The sequence below is a fragment of the Myodes glareolus genome, chromosome 7, assembly GCF_982192425.1.
Source record: "Myodes glareolus chromosome 7, mMyoGla1.1, whole genome shotgun sequence".
Lineage (NCBI taxonomy): Eukaryota > Metazoa > Chordata > Mammalia > Rodentia > Cricetidae > Myodes > Myodes glareolus.
In genome coordinates this window covers 63,911,082-63,931,800 of record NC_142032.1, presented here as the reverse complement: position 1 = coordinate 63,931,800, position 20,719 = coordinate 63,911,082, and the positions used below count along the sequence as shown (strand labels likewise).

The 20,719-nt window shown below is 43.6% G+C and overlaps 1 protein-coding gene across 1 annotated transcript; it reads left to right on the top strand.

The window, feature by feature from the left end:
• Window positions 1–12,292: 12,292 nt before the first annotated feature.
• On the top strand, window positions 12,293–13,216 carry LOC125413721 (olfactory receptor 13A1-like). The gene has a single exon (XM_048455350.3). It carries the CDS (start codon window positions 12,293–12,295, stop codon window positions 13,214–13,216), a length of 924 nt encoding a protein of 307 aa, XP_048311307.3.
• The last annotated feature ends 7,503 nt before the right edge of the window (window positions 13,217–20,719 follow it).

Sequence of the window (20,719 nt, the reverse complement as noted above, 5' to 3'; positions counted from 1 at the left end):
GCAGAGGAAACAAGTCCCAGTGTCATAGTCAATGGCTTTTCAGAAAGACTTCGGGCCAGCCACATTCAGAGAATCCGGCCAAATTCCGAGAATCTGGTTAGATCACGTCCTTGTTCAGTCCCAGTCCAACTGGCCTTGGTAAACTCTCATTAGATTCGTCCCCTTGTATCAGTGGGTGAGAGCATTCCTCGCAGTCCTGATTTCCTTTTTCATGTTCTTCCTCCTTCTGCTCCTCATTTGGACCTTGGGGGGCTCAGTCCGGTGCTCCAATGTGGGTCTCCGTCTGTATTGCCATCCATCGTCGGATGAAGGTTCCCTCACATTTCATGTTTGTTTTTATTTTCAGTGTTATGATGGCACATTATGTAAAGAGCTGGGAAGGACTTGGTAATTTTTTGGTGTGTGTGTGTAAGATTAGTTTGCTTTCTGTTGCTGTGATAAACATCATGACCAACTGAAGCACAGTAATTAAAAGCTCAGGGTCAGAAATTGGGGTTCAACCTGAAGATCTGAAAAGTAAAACACTCAGTCACTGGCTCTTACCTCGACCACAGACTGAAATGGTGATCCTGTCTCTAGGAATCTCAGAATGAGACTGTGTATTGAGAGCTGTTTTCTCCCATTTTATAATCCTCCCTAGGACTGGGATTAAGGGAATGCACTGCATGGTTTCTACGGCAACTAGTGTGGCTACTGGGACTAAAGGTGTGTGTTTGCATTACCTGGTCTACAAGGCTGACCAGTGGGACTGTTTTACTCTCAGATCTTCAGGCAGTCTTTATTTATTAAAATACAATTGAAATGCCACTACAACCAATGTCGCATATTGATCCCCACACAGTGAGAGTGGATGACTTCAATACCCAATACAATTCCCAATAGACAGATTATCTAGACAAACACTAAATAATAAATGCTGGAGTTAAACAGTGTCATAACCAAATGGACCTAATAGAATCATTTCATCTTTAACACAAAAGATTGTACTTTCTTCTCTGCAGCTCATGGTACTTTTTCCAAAATGGATCACATACTTGGACACAAAGCAAGTTTCAACAGGCACAAGAAAATTGAAATAGTACCCTGCAGCCTTTCTGACCACCATGAATTAAAGCTGGATACCACCAACAATTCAAACAACAGAAAGTATACAAACTCATGGAAACTCACTACTGAATGAAAATTGGGTCAAGACAGAAATGAAGAAAGAACTTAAAACATTTTAGAATTTGATGAAAATGAGGACACAGCATACTCAAACATATAGGACACAATTAAGACAGTTCTAGAGGCAAGTTCACAGCACTAAGTGCCTACATTAAAAAGTAAATAAATAAAGTGAGATCTCTTATTAGTAACTTAGTAGCAAACCTGAAAACTCTGAGACCACAAGAAGATATAATATCCCAAAAGAATAGATGGTAGGAAATAGTCAAACCCAGGACTGAAATAAATAAAAGAAACAAACAAGAAAACAAAAAATAATATAAAAGATCGTTGAAATGAATAGTTGGCTCTTTGAGAAAATAAGTAAGACTGACAAATCCCTAGTCAAATTAACTAAAAGACACAGAGAGACGATCCAAATTAATAAGAATAGAAGTGAAAACTGGAATATTACAATAAATATAGAGGAAATCTAATGCTCCATCATACTGGATGAATCTGATATATAAACTGCCAAAGAAAAAAAGAAACAAAGAAAAAAAAAACTGCCAAAGGTAAATTAATTTCAAATAAGCAATTTAAACAGGCCATAACCAATAGCGAAATAAAAGTAGTAATTTAAAAATCTCTCAACCAAAAGAAAACTCAGGACCTGATATAGTCCAGGCAGAATTCTACCAACCTTTCAAAAAAAAAAATTAATTCCACTACACCTCAAATTATTATATAAAATAAAAACTGAAGAAACTTTTCCTATTTTTTCTTTTTTACAAAGCCATATTTACTATATATCAAAACCACAGAAAGACCTAACAAAAAAGAATATTATAGGCTAGTTTCCTTTATGAACATGGATACAAAATTCTCTTTAAAATATTTACAAACTAAATTAAAAAAACACATCATAAAGATTACACATCATGATAAAGTTGGCTTCATCTAAGTGATGCATGGATGGTTCAACATATATAAACCAATAAACATAATCTACTAGATAAACAGACTGAAAGACAAAAGCCAAAGGATTATCTCTTTAGATGAAGAAAAGGCCTTTGACGCAACTCCTTCATGATGAGAGTCTTGGAGAGACAGGGACACAGGGACATATCTTAACATAATAAAGGTGATTTACATCATTAACTCAGCCAACACTAACCTAAATGAAGAGAAACTCAAAGCAGTTTCACTAATATCAGCAACAAGCCAAGGATGTCCACTGTCTCTAATATAGTACTTGAAGTCTTAGCTAGAGCAATAAGACAGCCGAAGGATATCAAAAGGATACAAATAGGAAAGGCAGAAGTCAAAGCATATTTATTTGCCAATGATATAATCAAATACATAAAAGACTCCAAAGACTCCACCAGCAAACTGCTACATCCAATAAACACTTTCATGAAAGTACAAAATAAACACATAAAAATCAGTAGCCTTCCTATACACAAATCACAAACATACTGACAAAGAAATCAGGGAAACAATATGTGGTGTTTTGAATAAAAACAGCCTCCATAGGAGTGTATATTTGAATGTTTAGTTATCAGGGAATGGTGGCACTATTTGAAAAGATTAGAAGGATTAGGAGGTGTAGCCTTGTTAGAGGATATGTTGCTGGGAGTGGGCTTTGAGCTTTCAATATTCAAGAGTTGCTCTTGCTGCCTAAGGACAGGCTGCTAACTCTCAGCTACTTCTCCAGCACCTGCCTACATGCCACCATGCTCCCCACCATGATGACAATAATGCACTAAACCTCTGAAAATGTAAACAAGAGCTTAGTTAAATGCTTTCTTCCATAAGAGTTGCTTTAGGATTGTATGAGCCAAGGAGTCAAGGACATCACAAAAAACCCATAGAAATAGTTACCTGGGCTCAGAGGAGCTCACAGAGTTTAAACCGATAACTAGGGAGCCTGCATGGGACTGACCTAGACCCTCTACATATATGTGACAGTTGTGTAGCTTGGTCTACTTGTGTGACACCTAACAGAGGGAACAGGGGCCCCCCTAATGCTTTGGTTGGTTTTTAGGAACCTATTCCTTATACTGTGTTACCATGCCCAACCTAAGTACAAGGGAAGATGCTTTTACCTTAACTTGATTTGCCATGTTTTGTTGAACCACCTCTGGGTCAGGGAAGAAATAAAGAAAGAAATTAAAGTCTTCCTTGAATTCAACGAAAACAAAGACACAACATACCTAAATCTATGGGATGCTATGAAAGCAGTGCTAAGAGGAAAGTTCATAGCACTAAGTGCCCACATTAAAAAAAACAGAGAAACACACATTAGAGAATTAACAGCACAGCTGAAAGCTCTAGAAAAAAAGAATTAGACTCACCCAGGGGGAGTAGAAGACTGGAAATAATCAAACTCAGGGCTGAAATCAACAAAATAGAAACACAGAAAACAATCCAAGGAATCAATGAAGCAAAGAGCTGGTTCTTTGAGAAAGTCAACAAGATTGACAAACCTTTATCCAAACTAATCAAAAGGCAGAGGGAGAACATGCAAATTAACAAGATCAGAAATGAAAAGGGAGCTATAACAACAGACACTGAAGATATTAAGAGAATCATTAGGTCTTACAACAAAAGCTTATATGTCACAAAGTTGGAAAATGTAAAAGAAATGAATTTGTTTTTAGATAAATACCATTTACCAAAATTAACTCAAGACAAGGTGAACAATTTAAATGGACCTATAAGTCGTGAGGAAATAGACGCTGTCATAAAAAAACCTCACAACCAAAAAATGCCCAGGACCAGATTGTTTTAATGCAGAATTTTATCAGAACTTCCAAGAAGAGCTAATACGTATACTTCTTAATATGTTTCACATAATAGAAACAGAAGAGTCATTGCCAAACTCCTTTTATGAAGCTACAATCACCCTGATACCAAAACCACACAAAGACTCAACCAAGAAAGAGAATTACAGACCAATCTCACTCATGAACATTGATGCAAAAATTCTCAATAAAATTCTGGCAAACAGAATCCAAGAACACATAAAAAAATTATCCATTACGATCAAGTAGGCTTCATCCCAGAGATGCAGGGCTGGTTGAACATACGAAAATCTATCAAAGTAATCCATCATATAAATAAACTGAAAGAAAAAAACCATATGATCATTTCATTGGATGCTGAGAAAGCATTTGACAAAATTCAACACCCCTTTATGATAAAGGTCTTGGAGAGGTTAGGGATACAAGGATCATACCCAAATATAACAAAAGCAATATATAACAAGCCAACAGCTAATATCAAATTAAATGGAGAGAAACTCAAAGCCATTTCACTAAAATCAGGAACAAGACAAGGTTGTCCACTCTCACCATATCTCTTCAACATAGTCCTTGAAGTTCTAGCAATAGCAATAAGACAACATAAGGCGATCAAGGGGATTCGAATCAGAAAGGAAGAAGTCAAACTTTCGTTATTTGCAGATGATATGATAGTGTACATAAGCGACCCCAAAAACTCTACCAAAGAACTCCTACAGCTGATAAATATCTTCAGTGATGTGGCAGGTTACAAGATCAACTCAAAAAAATTTCAGTATCCCTCCTATACACAAAGGATAGAGAAGCAGAGAGGGAAATCAGAGAAACATCACCTTTCACGATAGCCACAAATAGCATAAAGTATCTTGGGGTAACTCTAACCAAGGAAGTGAAAGACCTATTTGACAAGAACTTTAAGGCATTGAAGAAAGAAATTGAAGAGGACACCAGAAAATGGAAGGATCTCCCATGCTCTTGGATGGGTAGGATCAACACAGTAAAAATGGCAATTCTACCAAAGGCAATCTATATATTCAATGCAATCCCTACAAAATCCCAACAATATTCTTCACAGATCTTGAGAGAACAATAATCAACTTTATATGGAAAAACAAAAAACCCAGGATAGCCAAAACAATATTATACAATAAAGGAACTTCTGGAGGCATTACCATCCCTGACCTCACACTCTATTACAGAGCTACAGTAATGAAAACAGCTTGGTATTGGCATAAAAACAGAGAAGTTGACCAATGGAATTGAATCAAAGACCTGGATATTCACCCACAAACCTATGAACCCCTGATTTTTGACAAAGGAGCTAAAAGTATACAATGGAAGAAAGAAAGCATCTTCAACAAATGGTGTTGGCATAACTGGATGTCAACCTGTAGAAGAATGAAAATAGATCCATATCTATCACCATGCCCAAAACTCAAGTCCAAATGGATTAAAGACCTCAATATAAATCTGACCACACTGAACCTGATAGAAGAGAACGTGGGAAGTAGACTGCAACACATGGGCACAGGAGACCACTTCCGACATATAACCCCAGTAACACAGACAATAAGGGCAATAGTGAATAAATGGGACCTCCTGAAACTGAGAAGCTTCTGTAAAGCAAAGGACACTATCATTAAGACAAAAAGGCATCCTACTGAATGGGAGAAGATCTTCACCAACCCCACTTTAGACGAAGGTCTGATCTCCAAAATATATAAAGAACTCATGAAACTAGACTTTAAAATTCTAATTAACCCAATTAAAAAAGGGGCACTGAACTGAACAGAGAATTCTCAGGAGACAAAGTTCAAATGGCCAAAAGACACTTAAGGTCATGTTCAACTTCCTTAGCTATCAGGGAAATGCAAATCAAAACAACTTTGAGATGCCATCTTACACCTGTCAGAATGTCTAAAATCAAAACACCAATGATAGCATTTGCTGGAGAGGATGTGGAGTAAGGGGAACACTCATCCATTGTTGGTGGGAATGCAAACTTGTGCAGCCACTTTGGAAATCAGTGTGACGGTTTCTCAGGAAATTCAAAATCAACCTACCTCAGGATCCAGCAATACCACTCTTGGGAATATACCCAAGAGATGCCCAATCATAGTACAAAGGCATTTGTTCAACAATGTTCATAGCAGTATTATTTGTAATAGCAAGAACCTGGAAACAACCTAGATGCCCCTCAATGGAAGAATGGTTAAAGAAAGCATGGAATATATATACATTAGAGTACTACTCAGCGGTAAAAAACAAAGACATATTGAATTTTGCATGCAAATGGATGGAAAGAGAAAACACTAACCTGAGTGAGATAACCCAGACCCAAAAGGATGAATATGGTATGTACTCACTCATTTGTAGACTCTAGCCATAAGCCAAGGTCATTAAGCCCATAGTTCACAAGCCCAGAGAAGTCAAATAACAAGGTGAACCCAAAGAAAACCATATATAGATCCTCTTGGAAATTGGAAGCAAATAAGATTGCAGGGCAAAAGCTGTGAGCATGCGGTTGAGGGCAGGGGTGGGGGTGAGTTTGGGGGAAAGGGAGAGGGGGAGAGGGAAGGGATAAGGGAAGGACGGGCAAGAGCTTGGGGGAGTGGAAGGGTGGAGATGGAAGGGCGGATATAGGAGCAGGAAAGAAGATATCTTCATTAATGGAGCCATTTTAGGGTTGGCAAGAGACTTGGTTCTAGAGGGGATCCCAGGTGTCCACGGGGATGTCCCCAGCTAGGTCCTCGGGCAGCAGAGGAGAGGGTGCCTGAACTGTCCTTTCCCCATTATCATGCTGATTATCTCTAATATCACCATAGAATGTTCATCCGGCAGTGGATGGAGATAGAGACAGAGAGTCTCATCAGAGCAACGGACTGAGCTCCCAAGGTCCAGTTGAAAGGCAGAATGAGGAAGAAGATAAACAAGGAAGTCAGGAGTGCAAGGGGTTGGTCCACCAACTGAGGCAGTGTGCATGTTCTAATGGGAGCTCACCAAATCCAGCTGGACCAGGTCTGAATGAGCATGTGATCAAACTGGACTCTCTGTGGCTGACAATGGGGGCTGACTGAGAAGCCATTGATAAAGGCACTGAGACTTGTTTTTAGGGCATGTACTGGCTTTTTGGGACCCTAGTCTATATGGATGCACAGCTTCCTAGTCCTGGATGTAGTGGGGAGGGCCTTGGACTTCCCACATGGCAAGATTCCTGGCTCTCTCTCAAGCATAGTGGCAGATGGAGGAGGGGGTGTGGGGGAGTGGGAGGGGATTGGGAGTAGGGAAGGAAGTGTAAATAATTGAATGGAGAAATAAAAATTTAAAAAAAGAAGATCTGGAGTTAAAGACCAATGTGAACAATACAACAAGACTCTGTCTTGAAAAAAACAAGACAAACACAAAAACAAGTCCACAACTAGAATCCCAGAGAGCATCTGGGGCTGAGAGGAGGTTGGCTAGACCCAGAGGGAGAAACAAGGACTACTCTGGAGAGCGATCTGGTGGAAGGGAGTTCAGGATTTTATCTAAGTGGGCTAGCTTCCCAGCCCAATGAAATGAGACAGGTGGACACACTACTGGAATGGCACACAAGGGCTATCCCTGTGAAGGATTCCAAGGACTGGAAATTCCAGTACAGCTTTAAAATAGGATGGGCTCTGGAGACAGCCAAGCATGGATGTGGTGTTGTGTTTCTACTTTTCATGAGTGAATGTGGTCAAGATCTGATGCCTGTCTCTCTGAAGCTATGGAGCAAGTTTAGTACATGTAACTGGATTAATATAGGTGTGTTAAAATATTAACACATTTGTCTTCAGAGATCATAACTAAATGGGGTCCCAGGAGTTCTTTATGTCCAAACTGCTGGGTAGGAAAGAATCAAATGTAAAGGGAACAAATTGGTCCCCAGTGACTGAAACCTGGCATTGAACAACCCCATGTGCAACATCCCCTAGGCAGCTCCAGGATGTCAACAAAAGGAACTCCTGTATAGACAAGCAAAGGGAAGAGCCAACACTTGGCTATCCTGTCCTACTGAGCAAGGGATGTCCAAGGTTGCCTTCAGATCAGTTCTCATTTAATTCATGTGAGGACGAAACCACCAAGGTATCCCAAGTACAGTTCTTCTTAGATGTAGCCCAGACAGACCCACCTGACTCCATGATGAATGTTCATTCTACCACGTCCCAGAGAGGTGACGAGCAGGGGTTCCTACACATGTATTAGGTGTAATGTCAGTCTTTTTTTAATATACCGGACATACTATTGTTAAGGACACGTTGCTGTGTATGTTCTGCAGGAGCCCTCAAATGTCTTGAGAACTTGCTTGCCTAGAGCTTCCATGAGCAGCTTCCCCTCAGTCTTCTTCTGAGCCCTCTTTCCTGTTTGGGAAGGAGTAGGAGACAGCCCTCTGAAATAAAAATAAAAAAATGGCCCATTGTTCCTTCTGATCTTCAGGAGTCAAAACCTCCTGTACTCTGTGCCATACCAGAGATGGAGTGGGCTGGCCAGCTTCCAGGGGCAGAGGAGAGACCGGATGCAGGGCTGTCCACTCCACTCAAGCTATTGACCTTATAGCTCCTGCTGTTTTTCTTTAATGGGTTAATGACTGAGTGCAACCATTACACCAGCCTAACCACAGACGAAACAGAGTCCCTACCAGCTGCACCATCAGTTGCTAGGTTCGTGGTCACACTGACACATCTCATCGCTGGGATAACCGGCTCCCCTGCTCTGTGGATGATTGCTGCCCCAGGTCAGTGAGTCGTGGATGAGCATCAGTCCCTCATTAACTGATTAGCCCAAATTTTGAGGCTTACATGATACAAACATGGCATAATTTATTTTGAACCATGAGATTTCCTTATTGCCAGTATTTCAGGAGCCATTTATTGCTTATTAGTTTTATAACACAGTATTATCCCTTTATGGAAAATTGACTAGAAAGAACAGATGTAGTTGAAGTTCACATCATATCTTTAATATTTTGATTTATTTTTTTATATTTTCATATTTTTTGTTAATACATCCAAATTGCAGTTTCCCCTCCCTTCATTCCTCTCAATACCTCCCTCAACTCTCCCCCAGATTCACTCTTCAGTTTATAAAAGAGCAGGTTTCCCAGAGACATCAGCCGAACATGGCTAACAAGATACAGTAGACATAAACCCATATATCAGAGCTGGGCCACCCAATCCAGTAGGAGATAAAGGGTCTCAAGAGCATGCAGAAGAGTCAGAGACAACCCCAACCCCTGCTGTTAGAAGTCCCACAAAAGCACCAAGTTAACAACTATAACATACATGCAGAGGACCAGTGCAGACTCATGCAGTCCCCATGATTGTCTCTTCAGTGTTTGTGAGCCCCTAAGAGCCCTGCTCAGTTGATTCTGTGGGCCATGTTGTCCTGGTGTTCTTGACCCCTCTGGTTCCTACAATTCTTCCTCCCCCTCTTCCTTGGGGTTCCCTGAGCTACAAAGGGAAGGACCTGATGGAGATCTCCACGTTGGGCTCTCTCTTTGCCTAATGTTCAGCTGTGCATCGCTGCATCTGTTCCCATCAACTGCCAATGGAGGCCTCTCTGATGACATCAGATCACATCTTGATGTCCTCTAGAAATTACTCAAATCTTGAGTTGTGCTGAGACTGTTGCATTTGCTGTTATGCTAAGTGGGTGAGGTTTTGTGAGGGACTGAGAATGTGTGTATAGACAGAGCTCTAGGACTTTGGAGGATTTGGAACTTAAGGTGGCCAGTGGTCATTTGGTTTGTGAAATGTAGATCATTTTAGCTCTTTTGGATTTCTTGTAATGGCTTTTTCTGAATTGGTTACTTTCTGTCCTGTTCTATGACTGCAAGAGATGATTCGCCCACCTGCTGTGGGACTTCTGGCTCTGCAGGGAAGCCAATCTGCTGCTAAGAACTCAGGTGCCCTGTTATCTATACCCAGTGCCACAGAACGTGGTGGGACTGACGTCCTGTTTACTGATGCTGATCTTCATCTCCACAGACTTCACACACTCTGTCCTCACGAGAGGGTTTGAAAACTGCAATGAAAAGATGAGTACACTCATGACCAACCTCAGCTGTGATGTCCCATATTGACCACACTCCCCATGAAATGCAAGAGCGGCCCTTACTCAGTCTCCCTATACAATGATGGACCAATCAGGGTTGGTTTATTGATAGAACTATGTCACACCAAAATGATATAGTTAGGTGAGGTAAACCCATAGAGTATGCTCTGAAATTGTGTGTTAATGTGAAGTCCATCTTCCTACAGGGACCAAATGGACATGACTCTCAGTCAAGTTGTCTTGAGGGCATCCCCAGGGTAAGATGTTACCATAGAGGTCAGTGTCCTAGACCCGTGCATATGGTCTCAGGTGCTTTCTTTCTCTGTGTCTTAGCGTCCTGGTGTCTCAGCTTGGGGACTATGGCTCCAGCAGGGACTCCTGTTTACTTCAAAGTGGGTAATTGCTCTCTGAGGGACATTTCCCAGAAATCTCAGTGTCCACCCCAAGGGCAAACACTGCATTAAGGTCAACAGCAAACAAACGAGACACAGGACTCTCACCCTGTGACCACACTGTATGTTCTCCATGACATGCAGACATCTTGGACTTAGATAGGCACTCAGGGACAACTTATCTTTCCATGTGAGCTGATCTTTCTTCTACTCACATTTTTCTTATGGGCATTTACCTTTCCTATTTTTTCCTTTGTGTGTGTGTGTGTGTGTGTGTGTGTGTATGTGTGTGTGATATTATTCTCAAAAGATATTTGGTTTTGTCCTGACATATATATATATATATATATATATATATATATATATATATATTTTAAAAAAACTTGTTACCAGAGTCACTTTCCTTCACAGTTTCAGTTTGAAACTAAGAGCTTGGCCTCTGTGGGTCTACTTTGGGACCTATCTGAGTCATTGATCAGTGCAGAACAGAAACCTTGCCCTGTGACTTGGTTCTGAGGCAGATCTGGATCTTTGAGAGCGGCAAAGTGGTTTCCTGTGAATCTGGTGCAGAGCTCAGGGCTCAAAGCCATCTGTGCCCCAGAGCTGCAGGAAGACAGGTACTGGGTTGTGAGGCAGACAGAGGGGATTTGGGGGCTCACTGAGAAGCCCTGTGTGTTGTATGAGGCCAACGGGCACCTGCAGGGATGCTAACAGACCAACCTTTGCTTTGGCAGGGACAAGTGTTGGCCCTGGAGGCTCTATGGGTTTCTTGGTTCTTCAGTGCGAGTCTCAAGCTCACCCTGCAGGAGAAAGGCCTTAATCTGTGCATTTGCATGGGGAGAATGTATACTTTCTTGGTCAGGACATACCCTGGTATGGGCTATTTGTTTCCATGTAGCCAACAGCCCAATCCCGAACCTCTAGGAAGGGGCTGGGAACACTCACCCCCAAGGAGACACTAGAGAGGGCAGAACTTTGTTTACCACGTAAGTCTCCCTTCTTCTCAGCCTAAGAAATCCATATGTTTGAAGAGGCCTGGTTGATTAGAGATAGATGGGTGCATGAGGTGTAGGGAAGACAGACTTGACACAGAGCAGGGGTGATAGCCTAGAGATTTGGGACCTGGGCAAAGCTGTGTCCATGCCCTTCATGCTGAGTTTCCAGCCCTGGCACAGCCTGACACCTTCTATGGTGGGCACTAGCCTCCACCAGGCCCAGGAAAGGCAGGTGATGCCTATTTACCTTTCGGTGTTTACTATCCACAGGAAGTTTTTAGGGTGACCAGGATGATATAGACAGTTGTGTTGTTCACAAGAGATGTCAATTTCATTTTCCGAGAGCAAGGAGCATCTGTGTCAACTGCATGGCATGCTGTCACTGCTTCATGCTCCAGACCCCCAAGCATGCTTCCCCAGAGCTGTTTTGCAGCCTACATCTGAGAAGCCTGGTCTACCCCTTGATAAGGCTGCTCATTTCTAGGTCCTAAAATACCTGTGATAGGGACCTGATTGACCATTGGTAAGCTTTAGCAGTCTGGCATATAGGCTTATAGGAATTCCAGATCTCAGGATATCATAGGACATGATCAATATAAAAGCTAACAGATGTTACAAAGGGATACTGCCCATTACAGGCAGGGTTTTCTTTTGTTCTGGGTCTATCGTGTGGTGAGTGGAGAGCTCAGACAAGTGCACTATGTTGAGAGATGATGCCATCATTTTAATTATGTGCTTTCTACAACAGCACCCATGACAAGCATTCCTAGTCACACCTGGCTGCACCCTATGTGAGATGATGGATGATCTACACCCTGTGTCTCCTTCACCATACCCAGCTGTGTCACAGTAACTCCCAGGGGCTCAATCTCAAATCACAATGAACAACTATACGGCTGTGATAGAGTTTGTCCTGCAGGGATTCTCTGGGGATCCTGCATTCCAGGCTTTCTTCTTGGCCTTTTTCTCAATTTTCTATATCCTAGCTCTTGCAGGAAACACCCTCATTATCATGGCCATCAGCCTGAACCCAAGTCTTCACACCCCCATGTACTTCTTCCTTGCAAACCTGGCCCTGTTGGACATTGTCTGCACATCCACTGTTCTTCCCAAGCTGATGGAGGGTCTGGTGGGGAAGGGCAGCCACATCTCTTATAAGGGATGCTTGACTCAGCTTTTCTTCCTAACCTGGTTTCTGGGGGCTGAGCTGCTGCTGCTCACGGCCATGGCCTATGACCGCTATGTGGCCATCTGTCGCCCACTTCATTACAGCATGCTGATGAGTTGGCCCGTCTGCGTCCTGCTGGCGTGCAGTGTGTGGGTCATCAGTGCAGTTAGCACATCCGTGCACACTGGTCTGATGGCACGGCTCCATTTCTGTGGCCCCAACCAAATTCGTCACTTTTTATGCGAAATCCCAACACTGCTACTGCTGTCTTGCAGCCCGACCACCCTCAACAACATCATGATTGTCATTGCAGATGTTTATTTTGGCGTGGTCAACTTCCTGTTTACCATGATATCCTACAGCTTCATCATTGCCAGCATCCTACGTATCCGCTCTACAGAGGGCAAGAAGCGTGCTTTCTCCACCTGCTCTGCCCACCTGGTGGTGGTCACCTTGTATTACTCCACTGTCATCTATACCTATGTGCAGCCTGGCTCTGGATCCTCCTTGGAAAATGGCAAGGTGGTTGCCTTATTGTACACAGCAGTCAGCCCTACCCTGAACCCCCTCATTTACTCTCTGAGGAATAAGGATGTCAAAGTGGCCCTCAGGAAGGTGTTTCCCTGTGTCTGTTGAGGAGGTAGAAAACAGTGGTGCAGCTTGGTCCAGTTGCTGATGAACTCATTGGAACCTATGACTGAGACTCTGATGTCATGACAAGGAGCAGAAGAGCAATTTATGTGACAGATGTTCACATAATGTGCCTCTCTTGGAGGAGACACTGGCCTTTTCTTTCTTTCTTTTTTTTTTAAGATTTATTTATTTATTATGTATACAACATTTCTTCCATGTATGCCTGCATGCCAGAAGAGGGCGCCAGATCTCATTATAGATGGTTGTGAGCCACCATGTGGTTGCTGGGAGTTGAACTCAGGACCTCTGGAAGAAGAGTCAGTGCTCTTAACCTCTGAGCCATCTCTCCAGCCCCGCCTTTTCTTTCTATTAGTGTGGACATCCAGGTTTGAGGAAGCCTGCAAAGAGCTTTTGGAATCCTGTGTTGGTGAAAATCATCCACACCCTGATATTGGACTTGAGAAGGACTGTGTCTGGTGTCTTCATGGTCTCTATACCAGTGAGAGGAGAAAGAACAAGTATGCCTCCCATACCAGTGATGCCCAAGAAGGGGTGGGTTGACTTATCTCTTCCTCTTCAGTTGGGAAATTCTGTTGTCGTAACTGAGGGTACCAACCAGCCTTTTTATTTTTAGTTTGGACAGAAGCACCTGCAGCGTGGCTGGGAGTTCATTCTACCTCTGGCCTCTCAATTCTGTTGTCCTGGATTCTCCTTTCTCCTCCAGGCAATTTTCTCTAGGATGTGATGAACCCTGTATTATTTGGTGCTGTTGATAGCAACATTCAAATGTATAGCCACCTCTGCCCCTGTCCTCTGCATCCATTGGCTTAACTGGTTTTTGAAGACCTTGATTTGTTTAACTGCTTGTTCCTGTGTAGATCAGAAACCAGGCTAAAGGACCCAACTCTTTCCTTCCGTCATTTGGGCTCTCAGACTCGAATTCATATTATCAGGTTTGACAGCAAGCACCCTTACCTGCCAAGCCATGCCATTGGCCCTACTCATTTGTTCTTGAGATGCACTTTCTACCCTGTGCTAGGGTTTGAATGTCCACAGCACCTTACTGAAAGATTTCAAGCATAGTGTACTGGACAGGAATGAGCAGGATACCCGTGAATTTGTCCCCACTGCTCGACTGCTGGGCTGTGGCTTGAGATCTGCTTCCTTGCTTTACTCAGGTGACCCTCTGTTTTACTCATTCCAAAGCACACTGCACCTTCACTCTTCCTTAAATGCGTCCACATGCATATTAGACACCATCACTTGTCTATAGGCTTTCCTAGCTTATAGCTCTTTCAGTAAAATTTTCAGGCAGTGAAATGTGTGAGTGAGGATGTCATTTACTGGGGTTTGGCACACACATACAGCTGTGCAGGCCAAGCTTCTGTGCAGACTGGAGATGGTAACCTTCAGTCTAGGATGCTCCACCCAGGGCTGCTCAGCATGTCGGGCCTGAGGTCGTCTCTGTTCTGCTGTTTCAGCTATAGGTGAGTTTTGTGTGTTATAGAACTTGGTACAAATGGAACCACACAGCCTACATTCTTTTGTGAGTGTCTTCTTTCATAGCACAGTGCTTGTTTCTGTTTTATTAATTTTATTTTATTTGTTATTTTTTCTTCTTCTTTTTCTTTCTTTCTTTCATTTTTTTATTTATTAAAAATTTCCACCTCCTCCCCTCATCCCATTTTTCGCATATTCCCCTCCTCCCTCTCCAGTCCTAACAGCAGTCAGGGTACCCTGCCTTGTGGGAAGTCCAAGGCCCTCCCCACTACATCCAGGTCTAGGAAGGTATGCATCCAAACAGACTAGGCTCCCAAAAAGCCAGTACATGCAGTAGAATCAAAACCCAGTGCCATTATCACTGGCTTCTCAGTCGGCCCCCCCTTGTCAGTCACATTCAGAGTGTCTGGTTTGATCACATGCTTGTTCAGCCCCAGACCAGTTGGCCTTGGTGAGCCCCCATTAGATCAGTCACACCGTCTCAGTGGGTGGACGCACCCCTTGCAGTCCTGACTTCCTTGCTCATGTTATCCCTCCTTCTGCTCTTCATCTGGACCTTGGGAGCTCAGTCCAGTGCTCCAATGTGGGTCTCTGTCTCTATCTCCATCTATCTCCGGATGAAGATTCTATGGTGATATGCAAGATATTCATCAGTGTGGCTATGGGAGAAGGCCAGTTCAGGCACCCTCTCCTCTACTGCCCAAGGACCTAGCTGGGGACATCCCCTTGGACACCTGAGAACCCCTCTAGAGCCAAGTCTCTTGCCAACTTATTTTATGTGCACAGATGTTTTGCCTTCATGTATGTATGTGTACCTTCATGCACAAGCATGCATAGTGCCCTTAGAGGTCAGAAGATGATGTTAGATCCTCTGAAATGGAGTCATAAACAGCCGTAAGCCACCATGTGGGTGTGGAAATAGAACCCAGGTCATCTTCGAGTTAAGAGCAATAACTGCTCTTAACCACTGAACCATCTCTGCAAACCCGCAGCAGTATTTTAAAGACTCATTCCTGTTCTCATGTGTGACTAGTACTTTGTTCCTTTCTAATTTTGATGCACACTAAGTTCTGTGAGTATAACACATTTTATTATGCAGCTTCCATAAATAACTGTGCATAAGTCCTCTTCCACGATTTTCCTTCTCTCTGGAGACTGTGAATGGCATGGGAGACACTTCAGGGTGTGGACCTGCTGAGTTTTGTAATGAAGTTTTCATGCAGATTTTATCCTTCCCACTCCCAGCAGCACTGAATGGGATCTCTAATTGCCTTTTATCACATCCTACATACATTGATAGAAAGAGGCACAGAATTTGAAGTCTAATCATTTCTTTATTTTTTTTTTTTAAAAATGATCTTTTCTTGTGGTGCGCTCCTTGACCAGCAAGCAAGAACGACCACGAAATTGAGAATTCTTCCCAAATCACAACTTTATTGGAGCCTCTCGGTTGAAGGGATAGTGTGGAACGAGAGAGAGCTGAAAAACCCAGAGGCAGCTGCTTTTCTAGGGTAGAGAGGCTCAGAAACTGTTCTGTTTGGTGAATACCATTCCGCTGAAGCCGGGGGCTTCGGGCTAGGGAATAAGGCTCAGTTATGCAAATGCAGACCAAGGGTGAGCGGCAACTTCAAAAGGATTTGTTTACCTCCAAGCTGCAGGACCGCCAGCACCCTAATGGTGATGTCCTGAGGGCTCCTTACATTTTCTCATTTTACATATCAATCCCAGTTCCTATTTCCCACCCTCCTCCTATCCCCTCCACTTTCTCTCCCTACCCCCATCCACTCCTCAGAGGAGTAAGTCTTCCCATGGGGAGTCAACAAAGTCTTGAGGGAGGACCAAGGCCATCCCTACTATATCTTGAATGAGCAAGGTATCCCTTCAAAGAGAATGGGTTCCAAAAAGCCAGTAAAAGCAATAGGGATAAATCCTGGTGCCACTGCCAGTGGCCCTGCAGTCTGCCCCAGTCATACAATTGCTACCCATATTCAGAAGGCCTAGTTTGGTCCTATGCTGGTTCCTTCCCTGTCAGGTAAGATTTGGTGAGCTCCCATTAGCTCAGGTAAGCTGTTCCAGTGGGTGTCCCCATCACGGTTTTAATCCCTTTGCTCATATTCTCACTCCTCCCACTCTTCAACTGGACTTTGGGAGCCAAGTCCATTGCTCTGCTGTGGGTCTCTGCCTCTGCTTCCATCAGTTACTGGATGAAGGTTATGTGGTGACATTTCAGATAGTCATCAATCTGACTACAGGGCAAGGCCAGTTCAGGCACCCTCTCCTCTATTGCTTAGGGTCTTGACTGGGGTCATCCTTGTGGATTCCTGGAAATTTCTCTAATGCCCAATTTCTTGCTAGCCCCATAGTGGCTCCCTCACCAAGATAATCTCTTTTCTTGTTCTCCATCTCTGTCCCTCCCTTTTCTCTACCATCCCATTCCCTCAAGTTCTCTTCTCCCCTCCCCTTATCAGGATCTCCTTATAAGAAACCTTACTTTATCTTTGTTCTTCCATGACATGTAATATAACCTTAAGACAAGACTATAAGTCGTTGCTCTATGTAGTAGGCTCTTCCACGTGAGTGAGTACTAACCAGGCCTGACTCTCTTTAGCTTCTGAGGCCAGACAAGTTTGAGTGTATTGCGGGCAGTGTGGCGGCAGACTGGACTGAATGTGTGCTACAGGAGATGTGGTGTGACTTCCCTGGACAGCCTGCTAAAATGTCATCTATGTATTCCAAATATTCAAAGGGTGGAGAGACCAAAGAAAGACTCTGTCAAGTTAAGCTTGGTGAATGATTTGATGGACAGCTGCATTAACCAGCAGTCCTGCCCTGGTCAAGTTTAGCATCTGTATACCTTAGCATTTCTAAGATTTTGTACAGATAGACAGGAAAGAGTGGTGCTTGTGACCTCTCTTCTCCAGTGGAGAATGTCAACAACCCCATGACCACAGACCTCACTCCATGCTCTATTGTTCTGATTATTTCATTGCCATTGCTGTAGACCAAGCTCTCCTGTGGGCACCAAAGCCACCTTGCTTCCGGGTGGCCATGGGTGTGTCAAGCTATGCTGCAGGAGGCCGTACTTGCTGTCTCTCACATTGTATTTCCAGCTACAGCCATTGTGATGTGGTTAGTAATGCCTTTACCATCTCATTTGGGTTAGGTGAGCAGCTTTCTTCAAGAAGTAAAGTATCTTCTGGATAAATAAAATGTCTCCACAGTCTGAATTTTGGGGTGCTATTATTTTTCAGATTTTGAAGTGTCTGAAAGCTTCTGGGGGTTAGAAATGAGTTCATTTTCTTAACTGATGAACTAATTTAAAGGACAGGAAAGGAGTGCAATCATAAAGAGTCTGAGTGGAGCCATCAAGTCATATCAGGAATGTTGGGTCCCTTGTTGAGTTTCAAGTCTTAGTAATACATTAACTTAAGGACCGACTCACAGGGAAGTGCAAGGACAGCTTATTAAAGCTGAAAAGGAAAACCTCAGGTTCAGGTGAGCTGTAAATGTTGCAGCTGCTCAGAGGAAAAGAAGGGAGAAGGGGAGACAAGATGGAGCCATTCTGTTTGAAATAAAACAATCAAATAACCATGGCAGTAAGCCACATGGCTAGGGGGATTGTTTAGAAAGAAATGAAGAAGGCCTGAAGGGTTAGGAAATTAAAATTAAAAAAAAATCCATGGAAAGCACTCTAAATCTTGTGACTGCCCCGAAAGAAAAGAATGGAGAAAAGAAGGGATAAATAATCCATGTATGAAAACCAGCCTGAAGGAAGGACTGTCTTGTGGTAGCAGACAGTCACAGGTGGGTAGCAGAGCGAGAGAGAGAGAGAGAGAGAGAGAGAGAGAGAGAGAGAGAGAGAGAGAAAGAGAGAGAGAAAAGTCTGAACGTGTCAGGGAGTTTAAGGCATCTTCATGCTCTGTCCAGCACCTGAAAGAAGAAGAAAGAGGAAAAGCAAAAGAAATAGTTCTGTCCCTCAGAGTCAGGACTCAGAAAGGCAGCAGACCTAGCCAAGCTTCATGGTAGCTCCTGTGCTAGAGAGTCCTAGGACAGAAAGTATACACTACCTTAAGAAGAACTCCCTCGAGCTGGAGAGTGGCTAAGAGCACTGGCTGCTCTTCTAGAGGTTCTGAGTTCAATTCCCAGCAACCACATGGTGGCTCACACCCATCTGTAATGAGATCTGGTGCCCTCTTCTGGCGTGTGGGCATATATGGAGGCAGAATGTTGTATACATAATAAATAAATAAATAAATCTTTAAAAAAAGAAGAACTCCCTCTTTCTAGAGGGGACCCACCCCCACCCCAGAGCAAGCAAGCCCTTGACCTGCTGAAGTGGATTAAAACTGGGGGAGGCAACAAGGGCTCCACCTAGAGGTGGATTTCATTTTTGCTATAGCAGGCTTTGTTTGGACTGTGAACTTGAAACCAGCTCCCAGTCACTTCCTTGGGTGGTGGTGGTGCATCCTGGGCACAGAGAGCTGAGAAGAAGTGGGCAGCCTGATTTCTGATTCAGCTCCTTCTTACATTGATTAAGGTCAACTCCAAACACTTCATTTCCTGTCTTCTCTCTCATTAACACAACCATGCCTTGAAAAACCAGTGCCCAAATGGTTTCCTCCAAGTAGAATGGTCAGAGATTGTTCAATGAAAGGAGAAGGTTATGGCTTGAATATAAAAATTTCCCCATGGGCTTATGCACTGGAATCTTGTAACCAAATGATGGGCTTTTGTGAAGTGGTAAGATCTCGATAATCCCTTTTTGTCTCAACATACAATGACGTGGTATTGGGGCCTAAAGTCCTAGCCTCAACCACAGCTGAGTATTTGAAAGCAATGGAAAGAACTCTTGCAGCACCAGTGCAGCCTTGTGTGTTGGTTTGTAGGATGGGGAGGGCTCTGCTAAGGCAAGCCAGCACTGTTGCCTGAGTTTGCATTGGACCTGCTTCAGAGCTGTGACCAACAAATTGTAACTTCGCACATAAATGGCTGGGCACAGTCTGGAATAGTGTGTACTGGGGCATATCAGTATCCCCATCAGTATCCATATCAGTAATTGTTGGTAATGTGGAGTAAGTAGAAACAGTGAAGGGCTGGGGGAAATGATGAACTAATGTCCCAGTCATTATTACTATAAGCAGCTCAGTGAGATGTGATTGTGCCCCTGAATCCAAGAAGACAACGATTAAGGCATGAATTCAATTACTGAGGCAAGACGAGTTTATGTCAAGATCCATCCCCAATCTGGAGAGGAGCCCTGGCCAGAGCCCAGATGTCCACTTGAGGCCAGTAGCTTGCCATGGCAATACAAGAACCAGCTAGCCATATTGCAACATAAGATGGTTTGGGTCCCTGAAAAGTCACAGAAGTCACATGACCTTTATGGGGACAGGACAGTCTCCTGGACACAGATCAACACCAGTGCAGCATGACTTACCAAGGGTGGGATGACTTCAAGTCTGGGAAGAGATGTTCTTGCGCTTAGGTGAAGTTTGTTCTCGTTCACTGGGTGAAGAGCAGAATTGTGACAGCTGCACCAGCCTGAGGACATTGTCCACTTAGAGCAGATAAAACTGATTGTGACCAGTCACAGTCTGTGTCAGAGGACAGACAGTAGAGCAGGGAACGTGTCTGCCCTTGGCCTCTCAAGTGTTTCTATCTGGAATGAAGAACTCTTTGAGATTGAAAGAAGTGGTTTGCGGGGGGAAAAATTGGCTCAAGGCACAAACATCTCATCTGCCTGAGTGCTCCGTTTGGCCTCTGCTGTCACTGGTGATGCTGGCAGACAGAAGGTCCCTGGGTAGCAGGGCCCAGAATCAGCCCTTGGGCCATGGGTCCTATCAAGTGTGTGCTGTATTGCCTGAGAAGAGGCTTGGTCATCTCCCCAGCCAGTCCTTCTCAAGAAGCCAGTGTGGTTCTGCTTAATTGGTCCCCCAGGGCCCCATGTCTCCCTGTGAGCTTTATAGCTGTCTGTTATAGAGGATGCAGGGACCCTGGTCCTCACAC

What these genes read in the sequence shown, in the direction of transcription:
- LOC125413721 (XM_048455350.3), top strand. Translation starts at nt 12,293, where the DNA reads ATGAACAACTATACGGCTGTGATAGAGTTTGTCCTGCAGGGATTCTCT.